This window comes from Chinchilla lanigera, unplaced genomic scaffold (assembly GCF_000276665.1).
Source record: "Chinchilla lanigera isolate Chin_1 unplaced genomic scaffold, ChiLan1.0 scaffold00031, whole genome shotgun sequence".
NCBI lineage: Eukaryota > Metazoa > Chordata > Mammalia > Rodentia > Chinchillidae > Chinchilla > Chinchilla lanigera.
The window spans coordinates 5,612,842-5,628,490 of record NW_004955432.1 but is presented as its reverse complement, the minus strand read 5'-3'; the positions used below and the strand labels follow the sequence as shown (position 1 = coordinate 5,628,490).

Here is a 15,649-nt window from a genome sequence, read left to right as displayed (position 1 = left end):
AAAAACCTACATAGGACTGTTCATAGCAACTTTATTTGCAATACTCAAAACTGAAAACTATCAAAACGCCCCATATTACAGGGAGTTAAACGGCGCTACGGATGTACTCAGTGGTCTTGGGTTCAATCAACAAACTATGGTACGTATACATACCATAGAATCTTACTCAAAAATAAAATGAAAACGCGATACACACAACGTCTCGGATAAAGAAATGCCAGTCTCAAGACTTATGTAACGTTCTCAAAGTGACGAAATGGTAGAACAGATGAAGGAGTCTCCCGGGGATGAAGGTCTGCGTCCTGAGCGCAGCCTTGGGCGTGTGTGTGCACACGGGAGTGAGACACCGTGCAAATGTGCGTGCCTGTGTCCGTGTGTCAGTGTTCTGGCTGGGATACGGCACCACACCCATGTCCCTGTGGCCACTGGGGGGAACCAGGAAGGGGTTCACGGAGCCACCAGGACTGTTTTTTCAAGTTCCTGCTGATCAAAATTACTTTTCTGAAAAACTATGGGCAGATTTTGTCCGCATTGTGTTAGGTGTAAGCATTTAAAATGTGTAATGTTCGTCATCCTATTTGAATGTGTCTGTGTTTCAAATGCTGGACTCCAAAAACAGTTGGACGTGGCCTAGGCCACTCTGACCTCGGGGAGGTGAGGAAGAGGGACCTCACGGCTGCCAGGGGCGCGTGGAGGGGACCCCCGGGATGTCCCCGCCTGCACAGCTCCTTGGGAGCAGCGCCCCTCCTTGGCCTCCAGCTCGCCCTCGCTAGCTTTGCCCCACGGCCGAGAGTCACAGCCAGGTGGGAGCCCCGCGTCCACCCTGGTGTCCTCGCAGGAGGTCTGGGCTCAACCTGCGGACCCAGAGAAGCTCCTGTGCGCGTCCCGTCACACAGCGAGGGGAGGGTTCCTGCGGCTGAAGCAAAAGAAATAGAACACTGGTTATGTTCTGTTTTAATTCTTCTTTACTTTTCCTGTTTACCACCTTCCTTATTATTTTCTCAATCTCCTCTGTCTAGGACTTTAAGTCTCTGAACAAGAGCCCTTACCTCCATGAACTCATCATAACACATACCTGTCTTGAACTACAGCTCTGTCTGTCGTTGATGTAACAGCATTCTCTACATAATGCTTACTGTAAAATGCCTCCTTCGCTTGACGTTCCTTGTAGTACAAAGCACGTGTACATCCACTTTTGCGATCTCCTATTACTAGGGTATTTTCCCAAGAGTTCAAACGTAAATTCTTCCAAAGAATTACCAGGATTTTTGTTTTTTACTTGTCATTCATTTTGTCATTCCAATTATGGCAACTTTCCATGTGATGGTAATTTTGTTTGTTGGTTTGGTTTTGGTTTTGGTTTTGGTTTTTTTTTTTCTTGGTTTGTTGAAACAGAGTCTCTCTATGTAATTCAGGCTGGCCTTGAACAACTCACTGTGTAACCCAGACTGGCCTCAAACTCATGGCAATCCTCCTGCCTCAGCTTCCCAAGAGCTGGGATTACAGGCATAGGCCACCACACCCGGCCAAGTAATTTTCATTTTTAAAACAATCAGAAAAATATTGTATTCTTTTGAACTACCTTGCAAGCAAGGGCTGTGTACAGATAATTATTAAGAAGATGATTCTGAAGAACTAGGAGTGAGGGTCAGAGGCCCGGAGAACATGGGAAAGACAGTAAGTACAAACATGAGTTAAGTTGGCCACGGCTGCAGATGATCAGTGCTCTGTTCCCTGGGGTTGATACAAGGACCCTTATGAAACATCTCAGCATGTGTGCCACACAAGCCCAGCATGGTGGTGCACAGCTGTGATCCCAACACTCAGGAGGCTGAGGCAGGAGGATTGCTGCTAGCTCAAGGCCAGCCTGGGCTACATAGTGAGCTCAAGGCCAGCCTAAAATACTAACAAGATTGTCTCAAAAAAGAAAACAGAAAACAAAATTGTGTGACAGAAGGAAGAGGAAGAGTTTATCTATAGAACCTGCCCTTGTTGAACTGTGCTGCCGAGAGCTGGGCAGGCTCAGGTCCGTGAGAAGCCCAACATAAAAATCAAGAAACATAATCTGTAGGACCCAAACTGAGTTTCTGTAAAGCGGTGGAAGCTGAACAGAGCTCAGAGACTAGGAAAAGAACCATGAGGGTTTCAAACGGAGCTTAAGATGTGGTCAAACGCAGTTTCTATGACATTCATAAGGAGTAAGCAACTGCCTGATGAATCACTAATGAACGAGCCGCAATGCATTAATGTCCCCTTACAGTTAGGGCATCTTCCATTTGCTCAGCAATTTCTCTGAAGTTTTGAGAGTGAAAATAAAATTTAAGGATTGGAATTACATCCCAAATATGGTACACTGGACTTCCAAGTTGCATTTTAAAAAGAAAATAAAATAAATTATGAACAAAGTACAAATAACAAGAGTTCACACCTGAGCTGTTTTTTATACCTGCATCTTGATGAATTCGTATGCTCTACAGCCATTTCATATAGAAGTAAATGGGAAGGGTAAGAGCTTTCTAAGAATCACCAAACCTTAGTTCAGACAATTTTTATATATTTACAATAATCATAGTTATGATTCCAAAAGTTTTCAGAGCAAAATCTGGCCAACAACTCACTAACACATAAATTATAGGCCAATTCACTTATATTTAGTGGTCCTAAATAAAACATTAGTGAAGAGAATCTAGCAGTTTTTTTTTAGCAGAATGTGCATATGGATCAAATGAAGATTATTCTAAGGATACAAAGATTCATGCTATAAATTCGATAAGGAAAATCTGGAAATATAAATACCATATTTGGAACCATAAGTGTTCACTAACTGTACTATCATTGCAGTAGAAGTCCATAGTTTAAAATATGAACCAGAAAGTGTTTTACTGCATCACAGAAAAAAAGTTTACACTGGTGATTTTGTTAAATAAAATATACATGACAATTTCTGTTCTTGCCTAATTTGGGGGAGAATATCCTTGAGACAATTACAAGACTAGAACGTCTGTTAATTACACTAGTTCCTGAATGTAATTCTAATTAATTTTCCATGCCCCAGCCATTCATATTTTTTGTTTTTGTGGTTTATTTTCAGGAATGGAAAACTCTTGTACAAATGCACTTCCTCTTACCGTAAATTCTTCCCAAAAGAAAGAGACTGTGTGTATTTTTGGAACAGGGGATTTTGGGAGATCTCTGGGATTAAAGATGCTCCAGTGTGGTTATGCTGTTGTTTTTGGAAGTCGAAACCCCCAGATGTCCAGCCTGCTGCCCAGCGGTGCGGAGGTCTTGAGCTACTCGGAAGCAGCCCAGAAGTCTGACGTCATAATCGTAGCAATCCACAGGGACCACTATAATTTTTTCATAGATCTAATTGAGGTTCTCCATGGGAAAATATTGGTAGATGTCAGCAACAACCTCAAAATCAATCAGTATCCAGAATCGAACGCAGAGTACCTTGCTCAGTTGGTGCCGGGAGCCCACGTGGTGAAAGCATTTAATACCATCTCAGCCTGGGCGCTCCAGTCCGGAGCGCTGGATGCAAGTCGACAGGTAAGATGAAATAAATTTCCACTCACTATTTAAAAGGTGAATCTTTTAATATGCACTTACCCCACGGATCTCAAAATAAAATTTCAAAATAAAATGCCTAATGAATATTTCATTTTTCTACTACGTGCCAGGAACAGTTTTCTTGGCTTTGACCACGAAGGGTAGTCAGTTGTTATGATTCATTTCCAAGTGACTACACCTTCAGCGTTTAGTTTGATGGATCCCAGTGATGTCAGTCTCTGGAGGCCTCTTGTCCACACTACAAACCAGTGCAGCTTGTTGGGTATCCTTTTGCACTTCTGTTACCTTGTACAAAACTGGTTTCACATATGCCCGGAAACTGGAAGCGATCATGAGTGCTATGGCACCCACACATGCAGAAGGAAGACAAACTACTCAGACTCTGGGGAACTGAGTCTTAAGTCACCACTCTCAGTTTAACACTGGGGCACTGAGGTATCCAACATACATGTGCGTGACTAAAATACTATCTTCTTAAATATGTTACTTCTACATGTTTGTTGAAAAACAATTCACTACTCCATGTCATTCTGCATATACTCTCAAAATAATAATGTATGTACTTTCGAAACAATTATTAAAGAACAAGTATAAATACAGAATTAATTATTTTAACCCAGGTGTTTGTCTGTGGAAATGACACCAACGCCAAACACAGAGTGATGGATATTGTTCGCGCTCTGGGACTCACTCCATTGGATCAAGGATCTCTCATAGCAGCCAAGGAAATTGAAAACTACCCCCTGCAACTGTTCCCGATGTGGAGGTTCCCCTTCTGTTTGTCTGCTGCACTGTGTGTCTTCTTCTTCTTCTACTGTGTTATCAGAGACATAATCTACCCTTATGTTCACAAAAAGGAAAATCACATATTTCGCCTGGCCATTTCCATTCCCAACCGTGTCTTTCCAATAACAGCACTTATACTGCTGGCCTTGGTTTACCTCCCTGGGGTGATCGCTGCCATCCTGCAGCTTTACCGAGGTACAAAATACCAGCGATTCCCAGCCTGGCTCGACCACTGGATGCTCTGCAGGAAGCAGCTTGGCTTGGTAGCTCTGGGGTTTGCCTTCCTGCACGCCATCTACACACTTGTGATTCCTATTCGGTATTATGTACGGTGGAGGCTGAGAAACGTAACTGTTACCCAGGTACATGTCTTTCCATTTGTATTGTCCTACTCCCAAATCAAAGAGGATGTTGCTATATCGTGTTCTGTTTCACAGTTATAGAAACTGACTCTTGTAAGCATGTTTATTTTCCAAAGTAAGTAGAATTAGAATATCATGTCTGGGATTTTTAACGAATCCAGTTGAGATCTCATATAACTATTGAGAGTACAAGTTATATTCCTACGTTCACTTGGATCCAGATCTGTACTCCCAGGACTCACTGTGACACTGACAAAGTTTTATGCATGCTCTTTACTTTAAAAGTCAACTCCAGCTGCCTTGTAAGGAGTCTGCTCAAATACACTGCAGCAGTGCAAATTCACAGAAGAGTGCTTATAATGCCCCTAATGCTTTTGACTTGTAGAAAATTGTCCTCTACAACAAGAAAACTAAACAATTCTGAGCAAATATCAAATGTATGTTATATATAGTTAAAAGTCTCAGAATCAGCTGGGTTTGATGGCACATGCCTGTAATCCTAGCACTTGGGAGGCTGAGGCAGGAGGATCACTATAAGGTTGAGGCCAGCCTGGGCTACAAAGTGAGTAAACTGCATAGTGAAATCCTGTCTCAAAAAGAAAAAGGAAAAAAAAGGAGACTCAGAATCAATGTAGTACTCTAAGTCAGTTCTAGTTTAGAAATACCCTATTTTGATCAATTCTAGTGCAGTCTTAGACACTGCAATAACATGTTGATGAGTCAGTAATCACCATTGGTGATACCTCTGTGAGTTTCTCTACATTTTTTTTCTAACAAGTACATGAATATTTCTCAGGAAAAAATCTACTACAATGGCCTGATTCCTCTCAACCTGTGATATGAGAGACTCCCTGTTACATTTTGACATAATCAAGGTGAAACTAATCAAACTCTGTGAAGAATCAGCATGTAAAGCAGATATGATGTATTGTATTGTAGCATTGTAGAATTCCGATGTATTATTTGAGAGCATAAAGCTTTGTTTGGGGGACAAAAAGTCATTTGGTAAAGAATGCACATGTTTACTTTGTTTTAGGATTTATAAAGTAAATTAAAATTCCCTGTATAACTTCTAGAGTCAAGAATTACAATAAAATACCAGCAGGGCAGATTTTTTTTACAAAAATATTCCTAAGAGTATTTTTAAATGATCAATAAGAAAGGCCATTCAATTTGCTTTGGGCAAATAACACATTGAAAGTTGTGTTTTACTTCCCTTAAATTGTAGGCAATTTGAGCAACTTGTAAAATAAGATGTATTTTTAAAATTTCTGATAATTTTTCTTAGGTGATAAACAAGAAGGATGACCCCTTCAGTACCTCTTCAGCCTTGCTTGGTGATTCGTATGTATCTTTGGGGATCCTTGGGTTTTTTCTGTTTGTACTCTTGGGAATCACTTCCTTGCCGTCTGTCAGCAACATGGTCAACTGGAGAGAGTTCCGATTTGTGCAGGTAAAGATTTCAGGATGTAAATTTAATATTGCAATGTGAGTATGGCTTTGCATATAGTCTCATTTGTCTCTCATGCCAGGCCTAATTTTTCATGTTGCTCCATCGTGTCTAGCGATCGCATTAAGCACGCACATCTGAAAACTCTGAACTCTGGTTACAAACAGGGATTGTGTTTGCATTTCCTTGTGGGGATACCTTGCCATGATTTCTGGCCGCTCCTGGAGCCTCAGCTAGGACTAAAACTGCAAAGAACTATTGAACTCTGTGTTTGGAGATGTACAAGGTACAAGCTGAAAAGAAATCCAAAAACAAAATTTCACCTTCTGAAAATTAAAAGTTACTATATGAACATATTAATAAAGAAAGGTAGATTTTGGGGGGAAAAAAGTTTTAAAACCTTCAAAGCAAGATTCGATAGATATAATCACTTCACAGACACTTCATTAAAACCAGTTAATAACTATCCCTGGTAAGTGTCTATCCCTGTAGACCAGTGATTCTCAAAGAATGGCACCGGTAGTATCAGCTTCTGGGTGCCTTGGGAACTCGTTAGATACACAAAGCCCCAGGCCACACCCAGAGCTGCTGAATCAGAGGCTGTGGAGGTGGAGCCTAGCAATTTGTTTTAACAAGCCCTCTGGATGATTCTGACGTGGATCCACCGGAAACCAGTGTCATAAAATAAACCATTAGTCACTGAAATTAGATTTGAATGCCAAAGCTTGTGGTTCCTGCCAGGGACCAAGTGCAAGCAAAATTTGCTCATGATAACATTTTCACTCAAGACGTTAAGACAAAAATAATGAATCTAAGTGCCCCCCACAAAAAACCCCTACAAAGTAAAAAATGTAGTGATTGCTCTTTATGCAATAGGTAGCATCTGTTTTCAGTCAGTAACATATAATGGAGAGCTTGATGTCGTCATCTCTACCCTCCAGAAATGGTGATAAATAAGGGTTTAGCTTTGGTGACCAAGGAAATGTACATTATTTATTCTAATTCAGAAGAGTTTATGCCTAGAAAACTTTTCCATGCAGCCAGGTTAAGGTAAAGCTACCATGTCATTTTTAAGCAAAAGTCTTTCTTTTAATGAAATACTTACCATCCTAAAAACAGTTTGCTAATGCTTTATTCTGCACTCATCAGAGCGTCCTTAATATTATAGATTTCAAATGTTTATGGTTATTGACAAATAAACTTCATTGGTTCATAGTGTTTGCTTTAAAAGAAAACAGCGTTCATATGCTTTTTTGTTTCGTTTCTTCTTTTGTTTGCTGATAGTCCAAACTCGGCTATTTGACCCTGGCCTTGTGCACAGCCCACACCCTGGTGTACGGTGGGAAGAGGTTCCTCAGCTCTACAGCTCTAAGGTGGTATCTTCCTTCAGCCTACATCTTAGCACTCATCATTCCCTGCACGGTGCTGGTGGTCAAGTTTATCCTCATCATACCATGCATAGACAAGACCCTCACTCGAATCCGCCAGGGCTGGGAAAGGAACTCAACATCCTCGAAATCACTACTGTTGGGAAAATCAGATGTTTCAAGCAAAGTTGAACGTACCTGGGCTTCTGAAATCTAGTATTAAATGGTGAGAAGGAAGAAATGGACACAATTAAGAAAGCTTTATTTCCCCACCACCACCTGAGATTTCTCTCCACAGAAGAAACTTTTGCCCAATTTTGAGAAAGTAACATCAGAAGAGATATATCTGTTGTATCTCAGGTTAGGGGTGAGTCCGCTCAGGGCCTTGCTGCTATTTTCCCTGGAGACCATGGAGCTGCCTCGGTGCAGGCAAGCTAGAAGCATGTAGGATGGAGATTAGCTTTGTGGTTTCACACGAAGGAGGTTCTTTGCTGTGGGCAGCCACCATGACCTAATGTCTTGCAAAATCCAGGAAAAGTACCTGCAACTTCCTGCTCTGATTCAAGGGCTGAGTTAAATACACAGAAAACAGCCTGATGGTGGCCACTAACACAGGCAAGAGAGAAAGTGCCACCATGATTTTTACACTCGGTGCTGGTGATCAAACCCAGACCTTTGCTCATATGAGGCAAGTGCTCTGCAGCCCTGCAGCAGTGAATTCCATAGTTAAATGCATTGCTTGGTTTGGGTTTTACCAGTATGAGTATCTGCTTTGAGGAACTATGTTATGGCACAACAAAAATCCCACAACTGATAGGAAGTGACCATGACTTGGGTATATGCAAATCTACATAGTTATACAATCCTTCCCTCTAAGGAACAGGTGTAGGAGAGATTGAGAAACACTGGGAAATATATCCATTTGAGTTTTTCTTGATGTGCAATAAACAAGGGAGGATTGATAGCAGCCCTTGCACAAAAAGTTCAAATAAAGCAGAACTTTAGGGCTGGGGATTGAGCTCAGTGGCACAGTGCCTGCCTGGCAAGTGCAAGGTCCTGAGTTTGACTCCCGGTACAAAAAAAAAAGCAGAACTTTAGCTAGGAAGCTAAATAAATATTGTCAAACTTTACTATACTAGTTTGGGTATTATCTAGCTACTGTGCAATGCTTTATAAATTATATTTTCTAAATAGTATTCAATACTAGTCATCTATCAAATCAATTTCTAGTACAATGATATAACTTCTATCATTCATCTTAGTCTGTTAGGATTTTCAGCAGTAAAAGTATATGAATTTTCTGAAAATGTAATTTTAACCAATGCATAGATGAGAGAAAATTATGGACAGTTACAGGGCAGAGAGGTGTAAGCAGCAGTTGTTATGAGACTTGGATCCTTGTCAAATCCTTGCTGGAATGTAGGGTGGTTCTCACTGTTTCTCCATGCTGATAGAGCCCTTTCCAAGGTGACCTTCAACAGGATTAGCCTTCCAGCTCACGGAGGCTGGGCAAGGATACTTACGCATAATCTTCCCACATATCACTGAGATCACCAAGCAACGCTGGGTTTCACCCTTTTCTGCTTAATCTACAAAGACCGTTTATTTTTCTCTCTCTCTTTTTAACTTTTATTATTACATATTATACATGACATTGTACAATTATTAAAATATGTTAAAGCATCACCCACAATCTATCAATACTCTATATTCAATTTTATTTCCTTCTTCACTTATTAAATGCTTCATTGTCCTACATGGCATAGACATTTATTTAATGGATACCTAATTTTACAGCAAATACAGTTTTTTTAAACCACTGCCCTAATAGAGCATATAGGCTATATCTATTTTACACTAAAACAAAAAAATTCAGAGAATATCTTCTTATACCTTATAATATATTTCCATAGTAGCAGTTATCACCTCAGAATGCTTGCCAAGAATTGTAATTACAAAGTTAGAGAATTTCTTTAGTGTTTTCTGGGTACTGCAAATTTAATTGTAAAATGATCTTATCCATACCATTAGCAATGCCTGAGGGCATTTGATGTTTTATTTCACTTTGTGTTTTCTTACAAATAGTTGCAAAGATACACAGAGCCTATGAGCCTTTAATTGATTCTTGATCAACCCAAGCAAGGACACAAAGAGCTGGGAGACTTTGAGCAGCTGTGATATATGGGGTTCCCCCTGGGGCATCAGTGAAAAGACAAAAATGTCACTACTCACCCGTGTTACGCACGGCACAGCGGCTGGAAGATTGAATATCCATACTGGTCTAGGAAAGTTGGAGTTTCAAGCACTCCCATTACAGTAACAGTCGTAGTCCATCACTAAAAAGAGAAGATACTGCACCTGGGGAAAACATTTATCCATAGTAAAAAATAAACGCTACTCTATAGTCTGGGGGAAATGCTCAAGTACTTAATAAAAGCCATCCATCAAGCCTAAAGTTAAAGAGCAGCCCTTAGGTTTTGGCAAAAGGGCTGCACTGACTGAACTTTGTCCCCAGCTGCAAGGGCAGCAAGCTTACCAGAGGCAGCCACTTTCTTTCTTCCACTCCTTGCTATACCCTCTCTCCACTTGAAGCCATCAAACAACTTGATACCACTGACTTCTCCAGTTCACCTAAGGTAGAGTTAGAACCGATGGAAACAGGTGCTTCAGGTGCACTGTATTCCTTGTAGCGCATCTCAACTAGTCTACCTTTTAAAAGTTAGACTGAACCTCTTTATTGCAGGAATGTTTCCTGTATTCCATGAAAATTTTGTGAAGTTCATGGACCATTTGTTTTTGTGTGCTTTCCCCATGGTAAGGAAAGATGAACTTTTGTAAATGTGTGCTCATTAAACATTACTTTTAAATTACTTTCTAATTTTGTTCAGTTCTTATGTTGATTCATTAGCTTCCAAAGACAGTTAGGAAAAGTTTTGAATCCCAGTGATTCCAGTATCCGGGACAAAAAAGACCCTCACTTCAGGGATCAGGAAAAGCAGAGGCAGTGTGTGAATTTGCAACTCTGTACAGGACATGCCTGCGTCCAGGCCATGCATTCCAGTATCCTGCATGAGCTCCAGTCTCACCTGAGGGGGTGTGGGGGATCAACTCATTAAATGGGAAGGGTATCCCACCCCACCCTGGACTTCTGTCAGAATTAGAGAAAGATCCTTTCGTTTACAAGCAGATGCCATCAGGACAGAGCTAATGGTTTGACAAGCCGACTTCAGGATGGATTCAGACTGCATGACCTGACATTAAATACTCTGCACAAACGGATAGCTACATCCTTGGTAGGTGTTATTATGCTTTCAAAAACAAAATAAAACTGATAAAGACAGAACTGGCAAACTGGCTAGAAGCAAATGGAAAAGCCTGTACTCAACCCTACTTCAACCAAATGTTTATTCAAGAGCTTTTCATGCATTTATTGTTCAGGTATCACAAAAGAGCCACGGTGAAGAAATTTGTATAATGCATTTCACCTGGGGGAGCTCAAAAGATTCTGGGCCATCTCTCAAATCGAAGTGTAATAGCCGTCAAGGTTGCACACAGAAGTCTCAGTTTTCACTCTCCATCGCTGCCACCAATCCCAGCACCCCTGGCCAGCACACACCCATAACGATCCACAAATATCCTTACTGAATCTTTTTTCTAGTTTTCTGTAATTACAACCCAAAAAAATACTCCATTCTAAAGATTGGTTCAGTAGAATTTAGGAAAAGAAATAATTTATTCTTCTTGCATTCCCTTACCTTAAAGTCAAGGCCGAATCCTGAACTCTCATATAGGACACAAACAGGAGGGGAGAGGGGGTCAAAGGTAAATGGTTGGAGAGAAGAACGAAAAGGAGCAGAGTAGTGTACCCGGGCGCTGGCTCTATTCCAACCAAGACTAAAAGCATCCTGCACTGCACACTTCCTGCTACAGGGGAAACTTGGAAAGGCTTTTCATGATGTTTATCACATGATATTATGAGCAAAACAGCCTGTGTTAACATGACATATAGCATCTTATTGAATCCTCACATCAGTTCTCTAAAGTACAGTCACCAGGATCCCCCTAAATTGTGATGAGAATGTCAACTCCCCCAACACAAGTACACACATGCACACACACACACACACACACCATCACCAAAGAGCAGGCTCATGGCCTCTCATCACATCAAGTTCCCTTCAGGACATGTCTGTGAGCAGCAAAGGCATATTTGTTAGTGAAGTAGAAGATGTACGTATTCAGAGAGCAGGGTGCCCAAGAGAGAGGCTATGGTGTGGGGCTGAGGTTCTGTATGTGGCCTTAGAGGCATCTTTTAAGATAGATGATCTAAGAGTTTTCTCTAAGAACATCCTTTGAATCTGTTGAATAGCGTCATCTTAACGTCAGATTTCTGCCCTTCACTTTATCAGTTAGGTCACATCACAAACTTCTCTCTGAAGGATTTGAGCGTGTTAGGCCTGGAGAAAAAGAACAAACAAAGCTACTGAGCAAAGCACGAACCTAAGGAATAAAGGTGCAGTAAAGATCTGGATAACCTTGGTAACTCTGAGCTTGAGAACTGTAGTTTCCTCGTCTCCTTCCTGTTTATTTTTGTTTCTTCTATCCTACCCCAGTGCTTTTATTATCCTTGTCTTTCAGAAGAAGACTCTGAGCCTTAAACACTTAGTACCTGGCCTGAGGTCACACCACTAGTAAAAGGCAGAGTTTCAGGGCCATCCCCTCTCAACCCAATACCAAACTGTCCTCCAAAATTTCCCCTTGAATCCAGGTATTAGCCTAGATTTAACCAAACCCCTGGCAGTGATATTCTAAAAATTGTTTTTAAATGCAAAGTCTATTAGCATTTTAATGTTCCTGGTCTCCCTGTTCTCAGCACCGAGTTTGCTGGTGTTGTCAGTACACTCTCATGGCTGCAGTGAGGGGGGACTTGCAGCTCCTGCCTGAGTTCACCCCATGGCAAATCCCATTCCAATCCTCCCACTGTAGTCTGGTCACCAGCTCTCTGGAGTTCCAAGGAGAGCTTTGTCGAGATGGAAGGAGGCAAAGTCCCCTAACACCCAAAGCTGCAGTCAAGGATGGTGCAGCTCCTCTCCCAGAGCCGAAAGGCAAATGTTTGCTTTGCTATGGTTTCCATGTAATGCTTTCTTGCACTTAGTGAACGAACTTACTTGTTCTTAAGATCTAGTGACTCATGCAGGAAATTTCATAACACTTTTCACATACCTCTTTCATGCTTGTTGAGAAAGGTTAGTGTTAAAAAAAATTAGGCCCATTACCTGTAACCTATTGCTAACAGTCTCTCGGTTTTATAAATCTGAAGGGCTGTCAGTCTGGAACTGATAGCATATCAAAACTACTAGAACATGATCAACTGAAACTAAAGATTCTCCATTATTTACAGAGTCAAACAGTTGTTAAACAGTACAATCAGTGTATTAGTCTCAAACCCCCTTCTCATGCTGAGGAGACAGAGGTGAAAAAATGACAGAATTTCCGTTATTGTTACATCGGAGCAGAGTAGTAGCTCTGTGAAAGTGGGGGTGTCTCTCACCAACACAAGGATTGTCAGTAGAGGTCCTCATAGCCGGCCATATAGCCTACCCTCCCCTCACAACAGAGTGTTGGTCTCTTCCATTTTGGAGCAATCTGGGCAATTTTTAGTAAGTTTTCTCTTGTATCCAACCAGTTTTTCTACTTGTACTCGGAGCCATTTTTCTTAGCAGTATCATATAAAGAGGTGAGGGTCTGCATTTTTTTGTAAATCTCACACTTAAATATTAGGAAAGTAGCAAATTTGCGATCAAAGTTTTCAAACCTTTTTATTTTTTATTTTTTTAATTTAGTTTTTGGTGGTGCTGGGGATTGAACTCAGGGCCTTTGCACTGAGCTATATCCCCAGTCAGTTTTTATTTTTCATTTTGAGACATAGTCATGACAAGTCAGTAACTTTCCCAGGCTGGGTTCAAATTTGGAATCCTTCTGCCTCAGCTTCCCAGTGCTGGAACTACAGATATACACCATTGCACCAGGCTAGATTTCCAAATTTTGATCCCAATTGCTAATTTTATCACAGACTATAACAAAAACTTCTGTGGTGGATTAACTGGTGGTCAACTTTTGACACCCAGCTGAACTGAATCAGCATGGCACTGGGTGTGGGGGGCCCACCCAGGGATTACTGCCAAGAGCATGAAAAGAGAACTGGAGAGGAAGAGGTGGTGCTGTTGAGCCTCCTTGGAGAAGATTCTCACATTGGCTCTCCTGATATGAACTTGGCTGTTCTCATCATTGGAGGAGCTCTGGATCTTACTGTTGCTGAGGATGGCTGTGGTACTCTTCAGGGAAGCTCTGGTTCTTACTTTGAGCATAGCTTCCTGGCTGCAGTGCAGGTCCCTCAGCCTGCTAGCATAGATCCTTCATCACGTTGGCACAGACTTTCTAGCTTCCACCACAGATCTTTGGTCCTTCCTAGTGCAGATCCAGGAAACAGGCCTGCATGGAACATTGTTGTGGGCTCTAGGCCTCCAGCTGGATTTGTGGAGGGCATTGCCATGAGCTCTAGGCCCTCAGCTGGACTCATACAGGACATTGTCATGGGATCCAGGCCCTCAGATGGATTCTTTAGGTCTCTAGTGTGTGGACAGGTCTCCTGTATTTTTTTACATTTGACTCTTTGGGTGAATATTATAAAATAATCTTACAAATAATGTGTCCTGTATTAAACTGTTTCTCTTGGAAACCTGACTATAGCAACCTCATAAATAAGTACTGTCTGCAGATCACACCTGGAAGAGCATTCAATAGGAATAACAACACACCTTGGCTTGATGCCTTTGGAAACTGGTCTTAGGCAAGAACTCTAGTGCAAATAGTTTACTCTAGAAATTGAATCATTATGTGGTGGGAATGGAGCTGACAAAACAGGCACGGAGTAAAGTATGTGTTTTCAAGAGAGTCAGCCCAGTGGGAACTGGAGCTCAGTTCTGCTGGGAAACTCTGGGAGACAGTGTTCAGTATAACTCAGGCTTATCACCATCAAGGCGAAAGAAAGCTGGTCTTCACTCAGTTTCCTCTTTATCACTGAATGAGAGATGCTTTCAAGGTATTCTTTTTCCAGCACTTCCTGATTTTTCCTATGCACTCACTACACATTCCTCTGTGTCCAGGAGAAAAAGACTGCAGACAAAGTTAAGCAGGTCTTTGCACAAGCAGCTTGCAGCTTGTAGACATGAATGTCAAAAGGAAGTTGGTGTGGCACTAACCAGTACCACTGTACATTCCAGTAGGAAATTGTGCAGAGGGTGTGAACAGCACTCTCAGCAGAAGCAAGACTCTTCAATGTATGAAAAATTTATTTCACTCATTATGAGATGCATGAAAATTGACACTGCATTGAAGTGCAGCTCCTCACCAAGCAGATGGGCAAAAATCTGAATCTGAGTACTCACTGTGTGCATGAGGCTGTGGAAACATTTATCCTCGTACAGTAACCTTGGTGTAGAAAGTGAGACCACCCTTGTGGAGGGAAATTGAACAATATCTTTCAAAATTAAAAAATGCATATTAAATTTTGACCCAGAAGGTCCCCCTTGAATTTATTGCAAGCATCTGAGATTAAAAGCAGGCATTGCTATTCCGTGTGTGTGTGCATGTGTGTGTGTGTGTGTGTGTGTGTGTGTGCGTGTGTGTGCATATGCATGTATGAATGAAAACATTGTAAAAGCAGAATACAGGCAGCAATTCAACCACACCTCTGTGGGACTGGTTAAGCAAAGTGATGCTTCCACAGGATGGAATTCGATGCACCTATTTAAAAGAAAGCACAGTCTTTTACATATGTGGAAGATATCAGAAATTATATTACTAAGTAAAAAAAGATACAAGTGATGTATATAGTATGGTTTCTTTTGTAGGTGTGTATTTGCCTTTAATTGCTCAAAGAAACACTGCAAAAATTTAAGAGTCATGCCTCCTCTGGCTGGGGAACTGGAGGAAACAGGCATAGAGTACTGAATTATACTTTTTCCTAGCATTTTGATTTTGTAATTTTACATGATTTATCTAATTGTCAAAATGAATTTAACTTAAAAATTAACTGATTACAGGAGCAAAGA

The 15,649-nt window shown here is 41.2% G+C and overlaps 1 protein-coding gene across 3 annotated transcripts in view; it reads left to right on the top strand.

Annotated features, from left to right (window-relative positions):
- Nucleotides 1-10,405, top strand: part of Steap4 (STEAP family member 4) — a 23,287-nt gene extending 12,882 nt beyond the window's left edge. Inside the window, exons 2-7 of one of the 3 annotated variants that reach the window (XM_013516041.1) lie at nt 82-139; nt 3,092-3,549; nt 4,191-4,718; nt 6,007-6,171; nt 6,336-6,454; nt 7,453-7,568. In XM_013516041.1, the coding sequence (XP_013371495.1) occupies nt 3,094-3,549; nt 4,191-4,718; nt 6,007-6,171; nt 6,336-6,454; nt 7,453-7,471 (1,287 nt within the window). In that variant the 5' untranslated portion in view covers nt 82-139; nt 3,092-3,093 and the 3' untranslated portion in view covers nt 7,472-7,568. Of the gene's footprint in view, nt 1-81; nt 140-3,091; nt 3,550-4,190; nt 4,719-6,006; nt 6,172-6,335; nt 6,455-7,452 lie in introns of all 3 variants that reach the window. The other 2 variants (XM_013516039.1, XM_005387980.2) reach the window with 2 other exon arrangements.
- Nucleotides 10,406-15,649: the final 5,244 nt, after the last annotated feature.